The sequence below is a fragment of the Helianthus annuus genome, chromosome 17 (genome assembly GCF_002127325.2).
Source record: "Helianthus annuus cultivar XRQ/B chromosome 17, HanXRQr2.0-SUNRISE, whole genome shotgun sequence".
In the NCBI taxonomy this organism is placed as follows: Eukaryota; Viridiplantae; Streptophyta; class Magnoliopsida; order Asterales; family Asteraceae; genus Helianthus; species Helianthus annuus.
This window is the reverse complement of record NC_035449.2, coordinates 72180594-72190992: the sequence shown is the minus strand read 5'-3', so window position 1 is coordinate 72190992 and position 10399 is coordinate 72180594. Positions and strand designations below refer to the sequence as shown.

The 10399-nt window shown below is 34.7% G+C and overlaps 1 protein-coding gene and 1 long non-coding RNA gene across 5 annotated transcripts; one reads left to right on the top strand and one right to left on the bottom strand.

Annotated features, from left to right (window-relative positions):
- Positions 1–779: 779 nt before the first annotated feature.
- On the top strand, positions 780–3360 carry LOC110887502. Of its 2 annotated transcripts, none has more exons than XR_002563363.2 (6): positions 780–1065; positions 1150–1201; positions 1673–1900; positions 2014–2220; positions 2771–2872; positions 2972–3360. It is a non-coding gene; the product is annotated as an uncharacterized LOC110887502 (long non-coding RNA). The 2 variants fall into 2 exon arrangements; XR_002563362.2 differs by having other exon boundaries at positions 783–1065; positions 2788–2872.
- A 2862-nt stretch (positions 3361–6222) lies between these two features.
- LOC110891481 (proteasome subunit beta type-3-A) lies at positions 6223–9688 on the bottom strand. Of its 3 annotated transcripts, none has more exons than XM_035987182.1 (8): positions 9543–9681; positions 9415–9470; positions 8964–9145; positions 8760–8867; positions 8012–8101; positions 7530–7614; positions 6738–6832; positions 6223–6490 (listed from the first exon to the last, which is right to left on the bottom strand). In XM_035987182.1, the coding sequence occupies exons 2-8, from the start codon at positions 9418–9420 to the stop codon at positions 6442–6444; spliced, it is 615 nt and encodes a 204-aa protein (XP_035843075.1). In that variant the 5' UTR covers positions 9421–9470; positions 9543–9681; the 3' UTR covers positions 6223–6441. The 3 variants fall into 3 exon arrangements, with proteins under 3 accessions (XP_035843075.1, XP_021994872.1, XP_021994871.1); XM_022139180.2 differs by having other exon boundaries at positions 9415–9502; positions 9575–9666; XM_022139179.2 differs by having other exon boundaries at positions 9415–9688.
- Between the last annotated feature and the right edge of the window lie 711 nt (positions 9689–10399).

Sequence of the window (10399 nt, the reverse complement as noted above, 5' to 3'; positions counted from 1 at the left end):
GAAAAGTAATCTAAACGGTTCAATTACTTGCATTGTTGCGTTGCTACAGGATTTGATAAGCTCGGTACCAACCGGTACCGAAAATACCGTTACCAAAATCCCCAAAAGTGGGTACCGGTACCGAATATACCTAGTATGGTACGGTTCGGTACCGGTCGGTACTGGTACGGAACCGGTATTTGAAGGTAAAAACCGGTGAATAGCCGTGCAGAACCGGTACCGAAAATACACCGGTTTGGTAAATTTGAGACCGATACCTATACCAGATACCATTTGCTCATCTATTAATAATGTTACTATTCATTCTAATTTTAAATAATTCTAAATTCTATTCTAATTTAATAATAAATCACCACTGTTCATTCCGTTTGGATTTTATCATATATAGATTCTGAAGTTTAACACTAACTTTTCTTAATTTTAAAATGACTATATTGCCCTTTAACTATTTTAACAAATAGACCATTTATGTAATCAGTTATATTTATCTAATTAGATGAACTATTTATGTAACTTACTAAAAACAATTAAAAAACAACAATCAATAATCTAGTTACTTCTCCTAGACGTGTCAATGTGTAACGATAAAAGATAACAAACGTATGTATGGGCTTGTTACCTTGACAGTCGAAATCAAGTACTGCATCGTCTTTAAATAACTATTACTTATTAAATAACTATTACTTATTGAACCAATCTTTATAGTAAAAGAAAGTGAACATTTATATTTATAAATATAACAATTGATGAATCCTCTTAACAACAGTCCCAGCTTCCAGGTTGCTTTTAACCGGCATCTGCCGGTGTTCCCAACTACTTCTTCAAAAAGCCATCTTCAATCTCAGCCAGCCCCAAACTCAACCAAATCACCTTACTCCCCTTCAAATTGATCCGGTGTTCAGACTAAATCACAAACCACAACCACCCATTCAACTTACTACCCTTTAAATTGATCCGATTGTTTGACTAAACATACCCACTTTTGAAAAACGTCGGAGATCCCCAGCACCGTCGCCAGTCAGTCAACCTCCGTTAGGACTTTTGGTTTGTCATCTTCTTCGTCGGGTTCGTTTCCTCAAAAGTTCGTATTGTATGTTTTATTGTGTTTTTACCTTATGATTGGTTTTGAGTTAGTGTCTTCTGTTGTAGGTCCGACTGTTTATGTTTGTCAGTTGCCAATGTTTCATAACTTCTTACTCAGGTGCGTTTAGACTGACTATATTTTACCCGCTTGGGTTTGTTGGTTATGGTTGAACCTATGTTATTTTGTGTTTTGTAGTATGAACTTTGTTTTAGGAATTTATACGCTTATTAAATTTGAATCAAATGTAATGAAAGGCTTTGAAGATAAAGATAGTAAAATCACAAAGAACCTCTTACGTAAAGCCTAAATTTAGATAGATAAAGCTTAGAAATAAAATACATCGTAATCTGTTAACTCTTAAACTCTTTAGAACTAATTGTATATTGCCCTAATTTATCTTAGAATAGCATCTTTCTATTTTACGCATGCTATAAAAGAAAAAAATGCCCATAAAGTTCAATTTCTATTGTTTTAAAGTTGATGCTCTGTTGTTTGCCAAGACTGTACCTCCAGCCCTCCACTGTGCATGTTGATTATCTTATTGCTTCTTAATAATCTATAGTGACTTGTGAGTTTATCGTCTTATAGGTTGTTGGGTATCGGTTTTGCACATTCTGTTTGGTGATCTTTTCGGTATATTTGTTTTTTCATATATATGTCATATTTACATTTTTTTATGTTGATGTCTATCGTTTTATTGTATGTAGTTGGTTATGATCCGTATATATGTTGCTCTTATTAATAATATTTATTTTTGCCAAAAAAATATTACCTATGAATACACAAGGGACAACGAAGATCATTGCCAGAGTTCAGGTGCGTTATTCTGCCTCTTTTTAACGCTACTTAGTTGTTCTATGATTTCTGGTAGGCAAAAATAAGAAGGGTTTGTTTCTTATTTTTGATGTAATTTTGATCATTTTATTCAGCAATCTTTACTGATTTTGGAATAATGATGGAGATGACTTCAGACTGTAAAGGGGACTCAATGGCAATGAACAATGGCAAATATGTTCGGTTCACACGGAACATTGCCCAAAACCGAGCTCACAACTGAGACAACAACTCATTCATAAGTGCCTTATCCTCTCAAACATCGAGCCAAAGCAGATCAAAGTCCGGTTTCATAATCGAAGGTAGAATCTAAATTTTTTTAAAAAGACTTTGAAACACCCCTTTCATGCCTATTTTTTTAATATTTGAATTATTATGCCTTTTTCGGCAGATTAAGGCCTCATAGGAAAACGTATGTAATTGTTTCAACTTTTAACACAATCTTAACTACAAGCGTAAAGTAAAACAAGTACGTAAGTGTTTCAGTGTTGCATTTATGTGCTTCCTTAAGACTATCCACATCAAGGATGTTTGTAGGTGACATGGAGGGTGTTCATTCCTATGTGGAGGGCATTTGTGAGAGGGATGGATTAGTGGGTGTTGTAGAGGATGACATGGAGGGTGTTCATTCTTCACAATTCTTGGGAAAGAATGGTGAAGAATGGCCTAATGGTGGGTCCTTTCTTTTTTTTTTTATAAGGTTGTTTGTGGGAAGGATATATATGTTATTGTTGTGGGTAAAAAGTGTTTGTGGGAAGAATAAGTGAAAAGCTGATGTGGCATGCTGATTAGGCTGTTTGTAGAAAGGATAGCCTTTCACTGATGCGGATAGTCTAACAACCATTTTGATAGTTTGTCATTGTGTATAGAAAAAGAAGCAAAGATCAAAAATAAAACCAGGAACTACTTGGATGAGCTAGCGCCAAAGTGTCACATCGAAAAAAGAACTCCGAGGTCAGTTTTTTATGTTTGCAAAAGCTTCTTTTTATTTATAGAATCATAGTGCCTCAATACACCACTAACTTTCTAAAATTCCCTATACCTTCTTTGCAGCTTCTTCCAAGGTGTATACATGGCATTTTGAAACTCCAATATGCCATGAAAGGAACAAGTTCAAGTGACTGAGAAGTTTATAACATTACAATGATCTGGAACAGGCTGGATATATGATTCAGTGTTGCATTTATGTGCTTCCTTCTTTGCCGACCTTTATGTTTAGTACATCATTTCCTATTAATAGAAAAATATACCCGCCACGAAGCGCGGGCGTCATCTACTAGTTTTATATATATACTGTAGTAGACAAAAAGAAAAGGGTATAGTGAAAGTAAAACACACTGCCTACGTGGCAATGATAAATCCACTACACCCATATCAAAGGGTAGTTTAGCTAAAGGCCCACTGCCTACGTGGCAATGATGTGTAGCTAAAACACACTCATGTATTCTTGACACAATCATCGTTTTCTATCAATGGCGGATCACTCTCAACGATCCAGTATCGTTCTGGACGTCATCATGCATCCTAAAGAGACCGAATCTGCAGATATACTCGAAAACTCCGAAATCTACATGATCTAATCCAATTGAAAGTCTTACCCAATATATCAAATGACCACCTAACATGTTCAACCTAAAGGGTTTGTAGATTCAGAGTTAGATTTAACGAATTACCGTACATTACATATCATGTATAGAGAAATATATGTTGATAATTACCTTAGCACGCTTCAACCTAGCCAGAGAATAGACGATAGGGAAATGTGAAGGTACAGTGACCCCTTTATAAAAACAAACTTCAAATTGATTGTGAGTTGGCACAGGGACTCGGGGATGCAAAGGTGTAACCTATGACATGCGTTTTCATTTATAATAAAATTGCATCAGAAAATTTTATTTTCTGGAAAATGTCATAATTTTGAAACTTCAAAATTATGGCAGTTAAGAGGCAGTTTTATGGCAGTTGTGTCTTAAAAAATTGAGATAGCTGCCTAATGGCAGTTAATAATCCCCAACCTCTCAAATTCGTAGACAGTTTTGATTACATCATCTTTTGGTTCAGACAATTTTCGTATACACACATACAACTGGTTCAATTTCTTGAAAATCAGAGTTGTATCCACTAAAATTATTCGGGTGAACCACCAAAATGATTTGATCTAAGAGTGACTACACGCCTCTCTGATCATCCGGTAATCTAAAAGTTCCCCAACATTCAATTTGACACAAAGCGATTGAGAATTTGAGAGAGCTAATCGTTGTTTAAAAACTCGTATCATCTATCAAACGAGTAATCAGAACTTACAGATTCAATTTGTATAATTAAAATATTTTGGTCTACTATAAATTTGTATTCTTTTGTTGTAAGAATATAAATTTAGAATATTAATATGCGAAAAAATAAAATACAACGGGTCGTGTTTACATTCATACTCATACGTTTAATACTATTTTTGGGTCCGGGTCGTGTCGGGTTAGATCCCCAACCTGCAAACACGACCCGTTTAACACCCTCATTCAGAATGCCTAAGAATTGTTATTAAGGTCTAACATGGATTTACCGTACCTACGTGGATTTGAAGTGAATGCTTGAACCTATGTTAAAAAGGTTAAATGGAATCAAAAGTTAAAGATAGCATTAACTAATGTCATATGTAGACAAATGAAAAACTTTACCGGCGTTCATGTCAGCTACTTACTATAAACCAAAAACTTAAAAAATTTTATTACATTAAAGTATGAGTAAAATGTACGGATGCTCCCTGTGTCTTGGTAAAATAACACCTATAGTCCCTAACTTTTGAAAATTACAGATATGTTCCCTGTGGTTTGCTTTTTGTTACTCGGATGGTCCCTATATTGGACGGATGTTAGTTTCCTAGTTAAGTGGATGTGAAATGACTTATTTACCCTCAATGATAAAAAAAAACAAAATAGAAATTGATTAGGCCAACTATATTTAGATTATTTTATTTATGAAACCCCACCACCTCATTTATCTTCAACTTCCATTCACCTCCCACTCACCCCCAACCCCCCTCCAACGATTAAAACAGACACCTATAGCTCTGGGGAACCCATCCACCCCTACCGCACTCCGGCGATTAAACACACATCGGATCCTTCATTACCAAACACCAGTCAATTATCAAAACCCACGAATCATTTGAAGAGTAAGAATGCAAGAAAGCCGAAAAAAAAAAGTGAACTGATTCATGAGTACGATGAGAATGAAGCAATAAAAGTGACCTGATGCATATGTATACGAACACATAAACATCAGATTTAAAAAATTGAATTCAAATACACTTATATATATGAGTTTTGGAATCTGATAATATGCAGTGTACATAGGTTGCGTGCAACGTAGGAGTGCAAACGAGCCGAGCTACTCGCGATTTACTCGAGCTCGGCTCGAAAAAAAAAAGTTGAGCTTAAACGAGCTCGAGCTCGAGTCCGAGCCTAAAAACAAGCTCATTTAGTAAACGAGCCCGAGCCCAAGCTTCGCTTATCGAGCTCGAGCCGGCTCGCGAGCCTAAATGAGCTTTCTGTTTATATATTTTTTATTAATATATTAAACATATATTTATATAATAATAATAATAATAATAATAATAATAATAATAATAATAATAATAATAATAATAATAATAATAATTACCGTTAACCTATATATTAAAAAACAAAGCTTGTGAATAGTGTTTTTCATACTTGTCAGTTCATCATTAGCTATTTGTTCGATACTGGTATTGTATTTATTGGTTTGAATTTGATAGTTTGATATGCTTGGAGTTTTGGTTTAATGGTTTATAGGCTATTTATATCTGTCATTGACACTGATTTGAATCTCCTCCCATTCGTTTTTCTCCCCTTTTTTCCCTTTCGTTTTTCTCCCCCTTTTTGTTTATGTTAATATGGTATATTAAAGAATTTCGAATAGAGCACCGATAATATCTTTTCCAATCCAATAAAATTCTAAATTGAGGAGTTTTCGGTGCATATCACTTCATCACAACCTACACTTTCAAGGAGGTCAACTTGATGCCATTTGAGTTCACCACATGAACCAAAAACCACTAACCAAAATGCATATTAGGAGAATTTAGCATTCGTCTTTTTCATTTAATGTTTTAAGAACTTCACACAAATGCTGAGAATGATATTTTTCAGGAGGTGAGAGAGTAGCATTACTCCACTTGCACTACTTTGTATCTATTGTTTTACTATATTTTAAAATGCTTTAGGGGTAGGTAACGTTAGATAACATAAGTAATCATAACCCAAATCAAGGTGACTGATCTTAAGTGTCACCTGCCCTAGCCACGAATAATCATGCTTAAAGACCCAAGAAAGAGAGTTTTAGATAAAACATCCGTTGAAGACTGACTGGTACAGAACAATACCATAAAAGTTTCCAAGTCAAAAGCACAAAAACACCTTCGGAAATAACAAGCTACCGGACACCAAAGTGCCGAAGCTTAACCCCTTCAATCCCAAAGCCAAGGCTAAATAACTTTTTGTAGATCAATCCATTCTCCCTTTCAAGATTCTTTCGGTCACTTCAGTCGGTGTGCTGCAGCAAAAGCATATAAGATAACGTATTATTATCTTCAATAATAAGCAAAGGATGCCAAGATGTTGTTGATGACTTTTTTACCATTGCAAATCGAATGTTAATTCAAACAGGCAATAGCAAAAATGATACGATTCCAGAGGGTGTTTGGATGAGCGTCTAGAAAGTTGTAACATGCTTATCCATTATTGCTATTTAGAATAATTAGTTCCAAACACTTCGGTTATATACACGAAAAGAAACTTACACAATGTAGACATGTCCTCCCCAACCACTTAAACAATCACGGTCAACTGATGATATAAGTGCTTGGGAGATGGTTTCAAACAGCTCCTCATGATCCTGCATACACAATAACAAGTAGAGATTACATATATTTATATAACACATTTGGTTGTACAGGTGAGAAAATCAAAACACACATCACTTCTAAAAATTTAAAATTACACGTGGCAAAACGAGTCAAATGGGTTCTATATTCTAACTGTTATCGTATTTTTTCATCTCATGCCGGCAAAACAGGTCGTTGCCCGTTGGGTAAGTGGTTAGTGGTAAAAGGTCACTTCTAAGATTGGGTTGACCACTTGACCCATCAGTACATTTTTTTAAATAAATCAGCACATTTTTATATTCTATATATAAATACTGTAATACTAAACATAATTACAAAAACTATATTATTACTAAACAATAATCTCATTGTTTTAAATTAATAAAACAATTTAAAAGGTGATAAGCATCGATCAATTTGACCAATTGACCCAGTTCTTTTACAGTAACCCTTTTGAATTGTTATCAATATATACAAGACAAATTGGATTTAAGGGGGACTTTTAAAAGATGCATTGCAAAGACTAAATATAAAATGGCTCATAGATATACCCACGCTTTTTTTGCGCCTTGCGCCTAGGCTACGGACGAGGCCGATGCGCCTCGCCTGCGCCTTGCGTCTTTGACAACATAGATAAGTATACAAGGTCAGTTGCAAATGATATTAAAAAAAATTGAAATGCTAAAAGGAGTAGAATATATAAGGTACCATATCTGGCTTGAACATCGACTCACAGGCACCATAAAGAGACTCTGATGCAGTACCAGCCACCACAAAATCTTTTGCAAGCTCCCTATGATTATTGATTTATTAAGAGAAAAGATAAAAAAAGTTAATGCCAGCGGTAAATCAAGCGACCATTTTAATCGCAAGTACATACTAGCATACCTCATGAAACTAAAATTTTAAATTATCATATATCTACTAGATAACATTTTCAGTTACGCATTTGAATAAAAGTTGATGATGATCGACTTCAATTTGCACATATATTCATGCCAAAAAGAGAGTTGATATAACATGTTTATAAGTGATTCTAAAAGTATAAACTTTTTGAAGAACACAAACACATGTCTTGAGAATTTGGTCTTTTACATTTATGTGTTTTTTAAATAGTAATGAAAAATTTAAAAAGGTCTGGTTTTCATACAAGTATGAGTAACAACAAAAGCATAAAAAAGTAGACATACTTTGCTCCAATTGAGTCCATTGTGCAAATAAATGGCTTGTCGTCCTCTCCCAATCCAGCAATCACAGGTTGGCAAAAGTAAGGACCAAACCTACAAAATATTAGTAACTTCTATTAATCTAACAGTAATACAATTTGATGAAACAATATGAACTCCGTATGTTGTGAAATACACACCCTTCCTTAATAAGCATTGCAATGTTGTTACATCACATTATATAACAGGAGGCTGTTAATTACTTAGAATTTTTTTTTATATTACATATTAAGAGATACAGAGCGGGTTAATCATGTATATGCACTTTACACAGGCACATCGTTAATGTGTATCAAGAATCACGATGTAGTGGCATGACATTCAGAATCTAAGGGTTACTAACGCTCATTCGGAGACTATGATTTGCACAGTTCGACACCTATAACTTTTGTACCTATCACATTCCTATTTTTCAAATTTTAAGTAGTGACCCTCTTGAGTGTTATAGAACTATACTTGAAAGACATGTTGATAATAGGCGTTATACAAACAATTTTCTTAAGCTCCTAGAACCCGAGCGAACGTATCTACTTGATCAAGTTGTTAGGACTTGTGTACAATCATTGAATCACATTTCTATATATTACTTATTGTTCTTAAAAGAGTAACATTTGAAGACTATGTATTTCACCCTTTCTGCAAAACCGTTTGTACTACTTGAGGTCAAATTCACGGGACAGACACAAATAGAGAAAGTAAGTTTCATTCTAACCTTTTCTCATACAGCATAGCAGAGACAAGGCTAGCAAAAGTTTCAGGCTTCATGTCTCTTTCTTCCCTCAGCTGATACAGCTTGTGGCGAAACACAAGCCGCTGATGACTAAATAAAACAAAAAACACATTTCAATCAACAAACCAGATACACATACAAACACAACTACTTTATTATATCATAAAACCCTAAATCAACACTTACAGTGTCTGAGCATCGGAACCAAGACCAGATAGACCGAGGAAAAGCTTATCATGAATCTTGAAAATACGTTGGAAATCGGTAGCAATAGTTTGAAGCTGAACACCAAGCCTCCTATCACTAGCAATTGCAAAGCAATTCTTACCTACCATCGCCACCAAGGCACTTCCATTGTACTCAAAAATCTGTGCACGAAAATCATATCAATCTAATCATTAATATGTTCCTAATACAACCAAACGCTAACATGGAAAACTAGAACTTGAACCCTAATTTCACACAACACATTCAAAATCTGTTTACACACTTCATATTAATATTTTTATATCAATCTAATCAGCTCGTAACCAAAGGCCTAACATGAACAATTAGAACTGTAACCCTAATTTCACAAATAAAACTGACCTAATACATCCAATTGAATACATTCGAATTGTAGAGAGAGAGTATTTACCGACATAACGAGGTGTTGTGGGTTCTCTGACGGTTGTGTTGACTGTAATTGACCTCCTTTTCGCAAACAAAAGCTTGAATATGTGAAACTGAAGATATAGACGAAGCGGTGGTGTTGGTCGGAGTTTCCTTTTCGCAAACAAAAGCTTGAATATGTGAAACTGAAGATATAGACGAAGCGGTGGTGTTGGTCGGAGTTTGCTGAAGGAGGGGGTTTTTGGTTTAAGGAACTGCCGGAGTGGTTGTCGTGTTGGAGAAGAAAGATTTTGTGGGTGCTTGGTTTATTATATATATATTTTTCATTAATGGGCCCACGAATATATAATTTTTATATTGTTTTGATATGCCGGAGTGCTTGGTTAAAAATTGGGATGGTCGATTAAAAAAAGGTAAAAATCCAAAGTTTCAAACCATAAACCTTTGGTGGGTACCGGTATTACACTACAAACCGGTATACCAGATTTTACCATCGGTATAACTTGTACCGTTTCACTAATTTGCCAGGCGACTCATACCGAATTTAAATCCAATACCGTTAATACTGATATTACCGGCTTTTAAAACATTGATATTAACTTAATAAGGAGTAATATTATGTTCATATATCTCATGTCAAAATTAGCAGCCGGAAAGATGAATTGAACACCGCCGGTGTCAAATCGAATGCAGATCAAACACAAATAGGCCTCTAAAACATATTTGAATATATATATATATATATATATATATATATATATAGGGTAAGGATAGGGTAAAAAGTGTCTAAAATGTGAGAAGGGTAAGAAGTGTTTTAAACCATTGGATATTTGATCTAATGGTTGAGATCAATAGGGTATAAAATATAAATTGTGTTTTAATTAGAAGGACCTTATGTAAAATTAAAGGGCAATAGTGTTTTTTTCAACGTTTCAAATATGGTAACCGTTTCAAAACCCCCATCAATCTCCTATAAATCAGCGAATTTATGGTAACTGTTTCAAAACCCC